The sequence below is a fragment of the Mizuhopecten yessoensis genome, unplaced genomic scaffold (genome assembly GCF_002113885.1).
Source record: "Mizuhopecten yessoensis strain PY_sf001 unplaced genomic scaffold, ASM211388v2 scaffold2123, whole genome shotgun sequence".
NCBI lineage: Eukaryota > Metazoa > Mollusca > Bivalvia > Pectinida > Pectinidae > Mizuhopecten > Mizuhopecten yessoensis.
The window spans coordinates 115,814-131,140 of record NW_018404389.1 but is presented as its reverse complement, the minus strand read 5'-3'; the positions used below and the strand labels follow the sequence as shown (position 1 = coordinate 131,140).

Sequence of the window (15,327 nt, the reverse complement as noted above, 5' to 3'; positions counted from 1 at the left end):
TGTGGGCCCTTGTTCATCGTGGTCAAGTGACCCTTGCTTTAGCTGTTGTGTGGGCCCTTGTTCACTGTGGTCAGGTGACCCTTGCTTTAGCTGTTGTGTGGGCACTTGGTCACCGCTGTCACATGACCCTTGCTTTAGCTGGTGTGTGGGCCCTTGTTCACCATGGGTGTGTGGGCCCTTGTTCACTGCGGGTGTGTGGGCCCTTGCTTTAGCTGGTGTGTGGGCCCTTGCTTTAGCTGGTGTGAGGGCCTTTGTTCACTGCGGGTGTGTGGGCCCTTGTTCACCGCGGGTGTGTGGGCCCTTGCTTTAGCTGTTGTGTGGGCCGTGTGTGGGCCCTTCCTTTAGCTGGTGTGTGGGCCCTTCCTTTAGCTGTTGTGTGGGTCCTTGCTTTAGCTGGTAGCAGTACAACCAAAGGTCTGGTAAACACAGGTTATCTTCATGCAGTACAACCAAAGGTCTGGTAAACACAGGTTTCTGGATTATGGAGTTGTTTATATGGAATGCTGTAACTACATTAGGTGTATTAGTAGTGATCCTTTACTAAGTCCAGCGTAAGATAAGTACATATTTAAGGACAAATTCAATCACATATGTCATCCCTGTAGAAATAATTTAGTGAGGCAGTCGAGTCCATACAAGTAATTTGATTTGTCACTAATCTGAAAAACAATCCTGATCCAAAAGTTCTGTTTCTACTGCCTAACCCACTACACACTTACCCTTATATAACCTTGCCCTACAATAAGGCAAACCAGCCTTACAAGTTCTCCTGATTACCATTAGTTAAGCCCACCTGTCTTATTTATTCCTTCGTGTCCAAATCGTTTACAAACTCCTAAGGATGTCTTATTTCCCATCGGTCTTCCCATTCGTCTCTATTTTTAGCTCAAAAGATCTGGTCCAAACTGTCTTGGAATATGACCTTTATACCAACAACCTTGACCTGACACAGGTAAAACCTCCCTGGTTTTGAACTCTTTAATGATAATCACGTGTAAGATTTTACTTAATCAGTTGATGAAGGGTTGTTCATATATGGCCTCCTCTATCCCCCCTCAAGCATTGGTATAGACCTACCTCCAACACTCTCGCTGTCTGTATCCTCGTGGAGGTCGTCGCCACGGCTACTTTCCGTAGCGCTGAGCTGACCACCATGGTAGTTACTGCTGGTCACACTGCCGCGGGTCTCCTTAGGGTTGTGTCCACTGTAGTACTGACCGCTGGCTGAACTGGTCACACTCACATTGTCACTCTCTGTGGAAATACAACAGAATGACACTTAATTTACAGATCTTAATTATCTCAGTAGCTAAAATCACTTACTGAAAATTAAAGACCATATTAACTACTTAAGTTGGTCAACGTCAAGGCCTATGAAATATCACTGAATAATCTAATAAGAGGCCAACAAGGCCTGTATTGATCACCTGTTTTAGCATATTTGATCTCTGTGATCTCATAGTTAGTTATAATCAAAAGTATTAAAGTTAATTTTACAGCAAGGAAGTTTTTAATACAGGCTCAACTATATACTAGCTACTTGACTTTTAGATAGTCAAGGTCATTTACATATTTGAAACCCTTAAATTCAGTAGCCAGAAGCCAAGTATGTATATTAGTACTTTCCACTTATTATATCACATCACTTAATGTGACTTTTTGGTTAATGTCATGTTTTCTTGATGCACCGTTTTTCCTGTTATAGAAGATGTTGAAATTTTAGTAATTCCGCTACTGTTTTTTTTATGTGAATTTCGCTTTATATTGGTGACTGCCAAAGAAGAATCACAGGTAAATTAATGTAAGAATCAATGGGTTATGCCCCAGAGATCTGGTGTCACAACTGGACGCGTTATGTTAACGACATCACGACCTAACAGTGTCTTTTCCACACATAGCTGACTGGTGAACATAAGATCGACCCCACTTACTAGTAACTAGTCGGTACAACAACCAGGTTCAAGTCTGATGTGTGTTAGAACTAAATCACTTATGTATCAAAATGTATGTGTTTGTTTCATCTTTAATGTTCAAGGCTCGAGATAAATGGAGGCCTACCAGTAAATAGTTTCTGTAAAAGTGACGGATTTGATTTCATAACAATATAAAATATCAACTAAAAGGGGTTACAAGTGATCTTACCTGAGCCACGTCATTTACAGTAGAGTGTCATAGCTTTTTAAACAGGCATCACAAGCAGTGATCAATCTACATGCGCGTCCTGCGTCCAGTACGCAGATAAAGTGAACAGGACACATTAAAATGTCAGAGGAGGTTTATGTTTATACGTTGTTTCTTAAGCAAAGAAAAACAAATAACGCTGGTTTCAGAAACTGCTCAAGGGTAGTGTCATTTGTAAAAAATGTTGGTATGCTAATAACAGAGGCCACACTGAAAGTGGAAATCACTGTTTCTATTCATAATGTAAGCGCTGCCCTGATTGGTTGCCAATGTCGGTAACCAGCCAATCGCGCAACGACCAGTTCACTACAAAGAATATTTATAAGTTGTTTTTGAAGTGTTAATAAACAAGAGATCCCAGAGGGATCTTGGCGCCCACCATTGTACCATCTTCATTAGTTCTTTGTCAGTTCGATCTTTTCTCTTCTTTTCTCTAATCTGTTTGATCGAGTCATGTTAACAGTAAATGCACCTTGAGGTAACTTTTGATCTAAACTTAATACCACTGTGTATAAAAGATAACCTTCAAAGTGAGTTTGTCATTTCACATATTTACTAGTACAGTACTTAATGTGAAAGAAATAGGATTGATCATTGCAATATGAGAAAGATCTGTTTAGTTCTTCCTTTAGCCATTTTGTTTTTATGATCAGTCTCAAAATATAACATGCACAATGAGGGATCAAGGGGAACCTACAAATTTGAGAAAGATCCCTCAAGTTATTCCTGAGAAATAGTACTAACAAACCTTCAATGTCAAGAATCGAAGATGGCTGTCGGTAGGCCATTTTGTTTAACTGATCAGTTTCAAAAGGAAACATGAACAATAAAGGATAGTGGGGAACCTGCATTGGCTGGCCCAAAACAAATTTGGGGGGCTAGTAAAATATTGGTGGCCCAAATAATTTTGGGAAGAAAATATTTCCACAGCATTTAACACAATGCTTCAGCACATTTAAATTACATATAACAAGACAATGTTTGTAATATGTAAAACAGAATAAAACGTTATAATTTTAATTCTTCAACCCTAGTTAAACCTGACATGATCCACTCCATTCAGGTCTTTAGTATTTCCCAAAGAAAAATACACAAAACTCGCACCTCAAAGAAGACACCCTGGCAGTATTTTTATATAGAAAATCTGAAAAAAAATCATCACATTTTCTAAATCACGGACAGTTTGATTCAAATCGAAGTAATGACAACTGAAAAATGTACTGGCCCCCAGTTAATGTGAAAGGGACTATAATTTCTTTTATTCATTAATTTTTCAACAGTCGCCCGAACTATTTTTGTTGGGACAGTGACTACCTCACTTTTGACAACTTTTGGTCGCTCGAGCAAGACTTTAACCACCATTGGCGAGCATGGGACCATCCATTTCAGGCACTGCTGCACAACAAGGGAACAAGGGGAACCTACATATATAATTTGAGAAAGATCCCTCTGGGACTTCCCGAGAAATAGCGATAACAAACTTTCACCTACCCCAACCTTGTCACCGATGCTGTTGGCTGCTGCCTTCTCCAGCAGGGACTCATAAACTAATAATCCTAGATCCTAGATTTATCACTGCACAAGTGATACAAATCCCCTCGCATATACACATTGTGTGCCATATATATGAGGAAATGAAAAGAAAATTCAATGATGTAACAGTAACTGCTCGAGCGACTACATCTGTTGAAAATTATTCAACGAAACATTGTGTTTCAAAAGTTAACTTCATCACTCGGTATTGATCATTCATGTTCTCGATACAGAAAACACTGTCAAACTTCAAACTAAGAGCGCATGATTGAAGTATCTGATTTACAAAGATGTTTCTAAATTCAAACCATTAAAAGATTAAGGTAAATATGAATGAATTTGAAGATCAATATAGGCTAGCAGTCTCTTGGCGGATTAGATCAATATAGGCTAGCAGTCTCTTGGCCGATTTGATCAATATAGGCTAGCAGTCTCTTGGCCGATTTGATCAATATAGGCTCGCAGTCTCTTGGCCGATTTGATCAATATAGGCTAGCAGTCTCTTGGCCGATTAGATTTATATAGGCTAGCAGTCTCTTGGCCGATTAGATCAATATAGGCTAGCAGTCTCTTGGCCGATAAGATCAATAAAGGGCTAGCTGTCTCTTGGCCATTTGTATCAATATAGGCTAGCAGTCTCTTGGCCGATTTGATCAATATAGGCTAGCTGTCTCTTGGCCGATTTGATCAATATATGCTAGCAGTCTCTTGGCCGATTTGATCAATATAGGCTAGCAGTCTCTTGGCTGATAAGATCAATATAGGGCTAGCTGTCTCTTGGCCTTTTGTATCAATATAGGCTAGCAGTCTCTTGGCCGATTTGATCAATATAGGCTAGCTGTCTCTTGGCTGATTTGATCAATATAGGCCAGCAGTCTCTTGGCCGATTGGATCAATATAGGCTAGCAGTCTCTTGGCCGATAAGATCAATATAGGCTAGTAGTCTCTTGGCGGATTAGATCAATATAGGCTAGCAGTCTCTTGGCCGATTAGATCATTATAGGCTAGCAGTCTCTTGGCCGATTAGATCAATATAGGCTAGCAGTCTCTTGGCCGATTAGGTCAATATAGGCCAGCAGTCTCTTGGCCGATTTGAGCAATATAGGCTAGCAGTCTCTTGGCCGATTAAATCAATATAGGCTAGCAGTCTCTTGGCCGATTAGGTCAATATAGGCCAGCAGTCTCTTGGCCGATTTGATCAATATAAGCTAGCAGTCTCTTAGCCGATTTGATAAATATAGGCTAGCAGTCTCTTGGCCGATTTGATCAATATAGGCTAGCAGTCTCTTGGCCGATTTGATCAATATAGGCTAGCAGTCTCTATGCCAATTAGATCAATATAGGCTAGCAGTAAGAACTAAATGATTTCAAGCTTTAAATATTTTTTTCCCAAAATGGCAGCCATGGCGGCTGTTTTAGATTTTTGTTGGACCTGAAAAAATCTTTTGCTAGGACCATGAGTTAGTTCCTACCAAGTTTCAGTTAAATGGACCCAGTAGAACTGGACTTTAAGTTTGAAATAGTTTTTCAAAATGACGGCCGTGGCAGCCATATTGGATTTCTGATCGACCCAAAAAATAACAACACTTTGTCAGGACCATGAGTTGATCATTCCTACCAAGCTTCAGTTAAATCGGCCAAGAAGAAGTTGACTTTAAGTTTGAAATAGTTTTTCGAAATGGCGGCCTTGGCGGCCATATTGGATTTCTGATCGAACCGAAAATTAACAACACTTTGTCAGGACCACAAGTTAATCATTCCTACCAAGTTTCTGTTAAATCAGCCCAGTAGAACTTGAATTTATCATTCCTACCAAGTTTCTGTTAAATCGGCCCAGTAGAACTTGACTTTAAGTTTGAAATAGGTTTTCAAAATGGCGACCTTGGCGGCCATATTGGATTTCTGATCGACCCGAAAAATAACAACACTTGGTCAGGGAGTTGTCAGTAACATTCCCATGAAGCTCAGGTGACCTAAACAAGCCTTGTAAGATACAAACATCGTGATTAAACAATCTTCTTTGTAAAACCATACTACATTTATATGGTCATTTCCGTTTTCTGTTTATATCACGTTCCGGTTCATAACATGTTTTCCTCTGACAAATGAGAAGTGATATTAAGAGAAAATCTACTGTATTACTATTGGTAAGCCTCAAAGTTGTTTTAAACTTTCTCACATATTTGACCTCTGTAACCTTGAAAATGTGTCAAGGTTATTTATTTCAACAAATTTAATAGCTGTCATTTCAAAAAGCTACATGACAAGTATTATTTGTCATTATTCTACACCTTGTAGATCTTATTTATAAGGAGAAGTCATTCTAATACACCTGACCCGTGTGACCTAGAGACTGTCTTTGTCATTTATTCCAATGAGGTTGATATAGAGTTTCATCCCACCCAAGTACAAGCCATTAATTATCACTCTAGACATTCACGATCTTTATATAATTTGTAACCAAGAACTAATTTCCACTCACCCGAGTCTCCCCTGTTGCGACCGGTCTTGCGCTTGCCGATACTGATCTCATCTTCAGAGCTGCTCTCAGTCTCTTGCTCACTGCTTTCACCATAAGCTGAGGGGGAAAAACATGACTACTCAGAGAAATAGAATCTATCACTATTGTGGGATATTCATGAAATCTATAACTGTAGTAAGGTATGAAAATATAAACAAATTATAACCTCAATATAGAATACTTCATCCTTATAAAATTATAATTTAATATAATACAAGAGGCCCAATGGGCCTGCATCGCTCACCTGGTATAAATCTCACATTTGTAACCTTAAAAGTGATCTAAATTAAAGCTACAGGCAAAATATCAGTATTTATGATTAAAATTCATTCAAAAGAACCTGTTATTTTTTTTTAAAACATTTCACCCCTGTGATTGAAAGTCAAACAAAGTCATTATGTTGAACAAATTTTATAGCCTTTCATCTCAGGATGCAACTTGCAAAGTATCAACATCCTGGGACCCATGGTTATTCAGAAGAGGTCGTTTAAAGATTTTAAACAAATTTGACCCCTGTGACCTTGAATATAAGTCAAAGTCATTCACTTTAACAAACATAGTAGTCCTTGATCCCAGCATGCTACTGACTAAATATCAACATCCTGAGCCTTTTGGTTATTCAGAACAAGTTGTTTAAATATTTTGAACATATTTGCTCCTTGTGACCTTGAATATGATTCAAGGTCATACATTTAAACAAACTTGGTAGCCCTTGATCCTAGTATGCTACTGAATAAATATCATCACCCTGGGCATTTTGTTTATTGAGAAGTTGTTTAAAGTTTTTAACATATTTGACCCTGGGACCTTGAATATTGTTGAAGGTCATGCATTTGAACAAACTTTGTAGCCCTTTATCTCAGCATGCTACTGGCGAAATATCATCACCCTGGGCATTTTGGAAGGTCATTCATTTGAACAAACTTGATAGGCCTTCACCCTAGCATGCTACTGGTCAAATATCATCACCCTTTCCATTTTGGTTATTCAGAAGAAGTTGTTTAATGTTTTTCACTTATTTGACCCCTGTGACCTTGAATATGGGTGAAGGTCATTCATTTGAACAAACTTGATAGGCCTTCACCCTAGCATGCTACTGGTCAAATATCATCACCCTTTCCATTTTGGTTATTCAGAAGAAGTTGTTTAATGTTTTTCACATATTTGACCCCTGTGGCCATGAACATAAGTGAAGGTCATGCATTTGAACAAACTTTGTAGCCCTTCATCTCAGCTAGCTACTGGCCAAATATCATCACCCTGGGCATTTCGGTTATTCAGAAGAAGTTGTTTAAAGTTTTTAACATATTTGACCCCTGTGACCTTGAATATGGGTGAAGGTCATTCATTTGAACAAACTTGATAGCCCTTTACCCTAGCATGCTACTGGTCAAATATCATCACCCTTTCCATTTTGGTTATTCAGAAGAAGTTGTTTAATGTTTTTAACATATTTGACCCCTGTGACCTTGAATATGGGTGAAGGTCATTCATTTGAACAAACTTTGTAGCCCTTCATCTCAGCTAGCTACTGGCCAAATATCATCACCCTGGGCATTTTGGTTATTCAGAAGAAGTTGTTTAAAGTTTTTAACATATTTGACCCCTGTGACCTTGAATATGGGTGAAGGTCATTCATTTGAACAAACTTTGTAGCCCTTCATCTCAGCTTGCTACTGGCCAAATATCATCACCCTGGGCATTTTGGTTATTCAGAAGAAGTTGTTTAAAGTTTTTAACATATTTGACCCCTGTGACCTTGAATATGGGTGAAGGTCATTCATTTGAACAAACTTTGTAGCCCTTCATCTCAGCTAGCTACTGGCCAAATATCATCACCCTGGGCATTTTGGTTATTCAGAAGAAGTTGTTTAAAGTTTTAAACATATTTGACCCCTGTGACCTTGAATATGGGTGAAGGTCATTCATTTGAACAAACTTTGTAGCCCTTCATCTCAGCTAGCTACTGGCCAAATATCATCACCCTGGGCATTTTGGTTATTCAGAAGAAGTTGTTTAAAGTTTTAAACATATTTGACCCCTGTGACCTTGAATATGGGTGAAGGTCATTTATTTGAACAAACTTTGTAGCCCTTCATCTCAGCTTGCTACTGGCCAAATATCATCACCCAGGGCATTTTGGTTATTGAGAAGAAGTTGTTTAAAGTTTTTAACATATTTGACCCCTGTGACCTTGAATATGGGTGAAGGTCATTCATTTGAACAAACTTTGTAGCACTTCATCTCAGCATGCTACTGGCTAAATATCATCACCCTGAGCATTTTGGTTATTCAGAAGAAGTTGTTTAAAGGTTTTTTAATACAATTGACCCCTGTGACCTTGAATATAATTGAAGGTCATTCATTTGAACAAACTTGGTAGCCCTTCACCCAAGCATGCTACTGGCCAAATATCATCTCCCTGGGCATTTTGGTTATTGAGAAGAAGATGTTTAAAGTTTTTGACATATTTGACCCCTGTGACCTTGAAAATAGGTGAAGGTCATTTATTTGAACAAACTTTGTAGCCCTTCATCCAAGTTTGCTTCTGGCCAAATATTGACACCCTAGGCCTTTCGGTTATTAAGAAGAAGTCTTTTAAAGTAAAATATTGACGCCGGACGCCGGATGGACGGACGGACGACGGACGCCGCGCCACGGCATAAGCTCACTTGGCACTTCGTGCCAGGTGAGCTAATAATTGAAGGTCATTTATTTGAACAAACTTGGTAGCCCTTCACCCAAGCAAGCTACTGGCTAAAAATCTTCTCCTTGGGGAGTTTGGTTATCGAGAAGAAGATGTTTAAAGTTTTTAACATATTTGACCCCTGTGACCTTGAAAATGGGTGAAGGTCATTAATTTTTAATTTTACAAACTTTGTAGCCCTTCATCCCAGTTTACTTCTGGTCAAATATCGACACCCTAGGCCTTTCGGTTATTAAGAAGAAGTCGTTTAAAGTAAAATATTGACGCCGGACGCCGGACGCCAGACGAACGACGGAAGCCGCACCACGGCATAAGCTCACTTGGCACTTCGTGCCTGACTAGCTAAAAAATGTTCATCAGTAAAAAGATACATTATTTGACCTTGACATTGACCCAGTGACCTTGACCTTAAGTCAGTTGACTCCTTGTTAAATTCCGACCAACTTTGCGTCATAATGTCATAACAAAATGTTCATAAGTGAAAAGATACTAAATTTGACCTTGATCTTTGATCAAGTGACTTTGACTTTTGGTCAAATGACTCCTTATGTATATGAATCAACAATACTGTCTGTGTGTATGAACCAGTATTTAAACTATCTGCGTGGATGAACCTGTATCACTGTGTGCTTGAAACAGCATTTACTGGCTGTATGCTTGAACCAGCATTACTTGCTGTGTGCTTGAAACAGCATTTACTGGCTGTATGTTTGAACCAGCATTACTGGCTGTGTGTATGAACCAGCATTACTGGCTGTATGTTTGAACCAACATTACTGGCTGTGTGTGTGAAGCAGCATTACTGGCTGTGTGTAAGAACCAGCATTACTGGCTGTGTGGATGAACCAGCATTAATGGCTGTGAGTATGAACCAACATTAGAAGAGGTTGTTTAAAGTTTTTTTAAGACAATTGACCCCTGTGACCTTAAAAGCCAAACATTGACGTTATATATAGCCTTCCTCACAGAATGTGTGCTTGAAACAGCATTTTCTGGCTGTATGTTTGAATCAGCATTACTGGCTGCATGTGTGAACCAGGCTTACTGGCTGTATGTTTTAACCAGCATTACTGGTTGTATGTTTGAACCAACATTACTGACTGTGTGTATGAACCATCATTACTGGCTGGGAGTATGAACCAACATTACCACATTCACTATTATGGGTGAAGGTCATTTATTTGAACAAACTTGGTAGGTGTGCTTGAAACAGCATTTTCTGGCTGTATGTTTGAACCACCTTTACTGGCTGTGTATATGAGCCAGTATTACTGACTGTGTGTATGAACCCGCATTACTGGCTGTGCGTATGAACCAGCATTATTGGGTGTGTGTATGAACCAACATTACTGGCTGTCTGTATGAACCAGCATTACTGGTTGTATGTTTGAACCACCTTTACTGGCTGTGTATATGAGCCAGTATTACTGACTGTGTGTGTGAAGCAGCATTACTGGATGTGTGTAAGAACCAGCATTACCGGCTGTGTGTAAGAACCAGTATTACTGGCTGTGTGGATGAACCAGCATTAATGGCTGTGTGTATGAGCTAGCATTACTGGCTGTATGTGTGAACCAGCATTCCTTGCTGTGTGCTTGAAACAGCATTTACTGGCTGTATGTATGAACCAGCATTAATGGCTGTGAGTATGAACCAACATTACTGACTGTGTGTGTGAAGCAGTATTACTGGCTGTATGTATGAACCAGCATTGCTGGCTGTGTGTATGGACCAGCATTACTGGCTGTGTGTATGAACCAGCATTACTGGCTGTGTGTATGAACCAACATTACTGGCTGTGTGTATGAACCAACATTACCACATTCACTGCCTTAAGGTGTAAGTACCTACCATGATTGCCTCTGCCTCTACTCCATGTGTTATAGTTACGTGTAGAACCCGGTCGTCCCCTCTGTACACCTCTGGATTCTGAACGCCCTTTGGTAGTGACAACCTTGGTAGCCTCCATAGCCTTTTTCTCTGGTATTGTATACTTCGGGAGGCCTTTAAAGAACCATGCTCCGGATCGCTTCCATACCTGTTACACCAAGTTACCAAAAAACACATGTTAACTCTGGATAGCTTCCATACCTGTTACACCAAGTTACCAAAACACATATGTTAACTCTGGATCCCTTCCATACCTGTTACACCAAGTTACCAAAAAACACATGTTAACTCTGGATCGCTTCCATACCTGTTACACCAAGTTACCAAACAAGAGGCCCAATGGGCCTGTATCGCTCACCTGATGTTAATCTCACAATTGTAACCTTAAGAGTGGACTAAAATAAAGCTACAGGCAAAATATCAGTGTCTTGACTTAGGTCATTCAAAAGAACCTGTTAAAAGATTAAAACACATTTGACCCCTGTGACCTTAAAAGCCAAACATTGACGTTATATATAGCCTTCCTCACAGAATGCAACTTGTCAAACATCACCCTAATGGCCCTATACCTTTTGTTAATTGAGGTGAATTTTAAAGATTTATGCACTTTGGACCAGATGTGAGCTTGAAAGTATGTCAAGGTCATTCACATGAACAACGGATCACCCGGGAACCTTAAGTTATTCAGAAGTTGTTATTAACTGTTTTTAAGACAAAAAAAAATGTGACCTTGAATATGAGTGAAGGTCATTCATTTGAACAAACTCCGTAGCCCTTTATCCCAGCATGCTACTGGCCAAATATCTTCAGCCTGGGCCTCTTGGTTATTTAGAGGAAGTTGTTTAATATTTTAAACATATTTGACCCCTGTGATCTTGACAAAAGGCAAAGGTCATTCATTTGAACAAACTTGGTAGCTCTTCATCCCAGCATGCTACTAGCCAAATATTATCAGCCTGGGTCTCTTGGTTATTAAGAAGTTGTTAAAAGTTTTCAACATATATGACCCCTGTGACCTTGAATATAAATCAAGGTCATTTATTTGAACAAACTTGGTAGCTCTTCATCCCAGCATGTTACTGGCCAAATATCATCATCCTAGGCCTCTTGGTTATTCAGAAGAAGTTGATTAAAGATTTTGACGTATTTGACCCCTGTGTCCTTGAAAATTGATGAAGGTCATTTATTTGAACAAAAATGGTAGCCCTTCATCCAAGTATGCTTCTGACCAAATATCATCACCCTAGGCCTTTTGGTTACTGAGAAGAAGTTGTTTTAAGTAAAAAGTGACGCCGGACGGATGCCGGACGCTGCACCATGCCATTAGCTCACTTGGCCCTTCGGCCCAGGTGAGGATTTTTCTTTTTAGGACTTTACTATAATTTGTACCATCAGACTTATCCTCAAGCCTGACCTGCTTTCAATGTTTTGTTCTACAGACAATGATGTGTTAACTCATTAAGGTACACATGTCAAACACTGTATCTATTACCAGTTAAGTACGTGGTTTTTAACTAGTATGCTACATCAATGTCAAAAGTGGACTTGCCTACCAAACATTTCGTAAATCAGGTAGAAATGTGGTACTCATCTGATTATTTCTGTTCTTGTTTTTGTTCCCTTCATTTTTGTTTGTAATTTTTAATTTATACCAGAGTGCATACTTCCACAGGTGCCCACACAAGCACAGTATTGAGATTAGAATTTGAAGAAATCAGTAAACGGTGACTTACCTCCCTGTTTTCACTACAGATCTTACACAGCCACAGTGGTTGTTTGTTACAGTTATACGTGTCGATCCCACACTTAGTACACACCGCCTGTAACATATTATAACATCTATAAAACTTTGCTCTCCAACATTATGGTCAATCATAATTTCAAATGGCAAAATCTACAAAATAACATAATAGCATTGATATAGTTGAGCGTCATTCATCCCTCTAATCCTGTTGTCTCACTATCCAGCTACCACTAATCCTGTTGTCTCCCTATACAGCTACCACTAATCCTGTTGTTCCACTATTCAGCTACCACAAATCCTGTTGTCTCACTATCCAGCTACCACTAATCATGTTGTCTCACTATCCAGCTGCCACTAATCCTGTTGTCTCCCTATACAGCTACCACTTATCCTGTTGTCTCCCTATCCAGCTACCACTAATCCTGCTGTCTCCCTATCCAGCTACCAGTAATCCTGTTGTCTCACTATCCAGCTACCACTAAGCCTATTGTCTCCCTATCCAGCTACCACAAATCCTGTGGTTCCACTATTCAGCAACCACTTATCATGTTGTCTCACTATCCAGCTACCCCTAATCCTGTTGTCTCCCTATACAGCTACCACTAATCCTCTTGTTCCACTATTCAGCTACCACAAATCCTGTTGTCTCACTATCAAGCTACCACTAATCCTGTTGTCTCACTATCCAGCTACCACTAATCCTGTTGTCTCCCTATCCAGCTACCACTAATCCTATTGTCTCCCTATCCAGCTACCACAAATCCTGTTGTTCCACTATTCAGCAACCACTTATCATGTTGTCTCACTATCCAGCTACCACTAATCCTGTTGTTCCACTATCCAGCTACCACTAATCCTGTTGTTACACTATACAGCTACCACTAATCCTGTTGTCTCCCTATTCAGCTACCACAAATCCTGTTGTCTCACTATCCAGCTACCACTAATCCTGTTGTCTCACTATTCAGCTACCACTAATCATGTTGTCTCACTATCCAGCTACCACTAATCCTGTTGTTCCACTATCCAGCTACCACTAATCCTGTTGTTCAACTATACAGCTACAACTAATCATGTTGTCTCACTATCCAGCTACCACTAATCCTGTTGTCTTACTATCCAGCTACAACTAATCCTGTTGTCTCACTATCCAGCTACCACTACTCCTGTTGTCTCCCTATCCAGCTACCACTAATCCTGTTGTTCCACTATCCAGCTACCACTAATCCTGTTGTTCAACTATACAGCTACAACTAATCATGTTGTCTCCCTATCCAGCTACCACTAATCCTGTTGTCTCACTATCCAGCTACCACTAATCATGTTGTCTTACTATCCAGCTACAACTAATCCTGTTGTCTCACTATTCAGCTACCACTAATCCTGTTGTCTCCCTATCCAGCTACCACTCATCATGTTGTCTCAATATCCAGCTACCACTAATCCTGTTGTCTCACTATCCAGCTACCACTAATCCTGTTGTCTCCCTATCCAGCTACCACTAATCCTGTTGTTCCACTATTCAGCTACCACTAATCATGTTGTCTCACTATCCAGCTACCACTAATCCTGTTGTCTCACTATTCAGCTACCACTAATCCTGTTGTTTCCCTATACAGCTACCAAACCTGTTGTCTCCCTATACAGCTACCACTAATCCTGTTGTCTCCCTATACAGCTACCACTAATCCTGTTGTCTCACTATCCAGCTACCACTAATCCTGTTGTCTCACTATACAGCTACCACTAATCATGTTGTCTCACTATCCAGCTACCACTAATCCTGTTGTCTCACTATACAGCTACCACTAATCCTGTTGTCTCACTATACAGCTACCACTAATCCTGTTGTCTCCCTATTCAGCTACCACTAATCCTGTTGTCTCACTATTCAGCTACCACTAATCCTGTTGTCTCACTATTCAGCTACCACTTATCCTGTTGTCCCATCAAGTCACCAGAGGATAAGGGTAGCTGGATTATCTACTGGGGACAAAGGAGGTTGGATTATTTACAAGGAACAAAGGAGGTTGATTATTTACTGGGGACAAAGGAGGTTGGATTATTTACTGGAAACAAAGGAGATTGGATTATCTACTGGAAACAAAGTAGTTTGATTATCTACCGGGAACAAAGGAGGTTGGATTATCTACTAGGAACAAAGGAGGTTGGATTATCTACTGGGAACAAAGGAGGTTGGATAACTACTTGGAACAAAGGTGGTTTGATTATCTACTGGGAACAACGTAGTTTGATTACATACTGGGAACAAAGGAGGTTGGATTATCTAATGGGAACAAAGGAGGTTGGATTATCTACTGGGAACAAAGGAGGTTGGATTATCTAATTGGAACAAAGGTGACTAGTTTATGAGATAACTTCAGTAATACCACAATTTTTTTAGATGTATATTTGTATCATTTAACTAATTATATTATTGAAGGTTTTAATTTCAATGGAGATACACAATATAACTCACATTTTTACACAATATAACTCACATTTTTACAGTCATCACAGAATGTTGGAGATGCCCCTAGGAGACCGAACTCATCCCCACACAGAATACACTGGGTGGTTCCATTACCAATGGCGTTTTTCTTCATGTTGTCTAACTTCTCCACAAGTCGCCTACAAAACAAGCACAAACATAGCGGTCAACGTCTCTAGCTTACAAACAAATTACAAACATAGAGGTCAACGTCTCTAGCTTACAAACAAATTACAAACATAGCGGTCAACGTCTCTAGC

General features: G+C 39.7%; 1 protein-coding gene across 1 annotated transcript in view; it reads right to left on the bottom strand.

The window, feature by feature from the left end:
* LOC110445229 (rabphilin-3A-like) overlaps nt 1-15,327 on the bottom strand; it is a 91,840-nt gene that overhangs the window by 28,901 nt on the left and 47,612 nt on the right. Inside the window, exons 4-8 of the mRNA XM_021489731.1 lie at nt 15,078-15,207; nt 12,566-12,652; nt 10,794-10,980; nt 6,197-6,292; nt 1,078-1,254 (exon numbers count right to left, since the gene is read on the bottom strand). Coding sequence (XP_021345406.1) covers nt 1,078-1,254; nt 6,197-6,292; nt 10,794-10,980; nt 12,566-12,652; nt 15,078-15,207 — 677 coding nt within the window. The remainder of the gene's footprint in view (nt 1-1,077; nt 1,255-6,196; nt 6,293-10,793; nt 10,981-12,565; nt 12,653-15,077; nt 15,208-15,327) is intronic.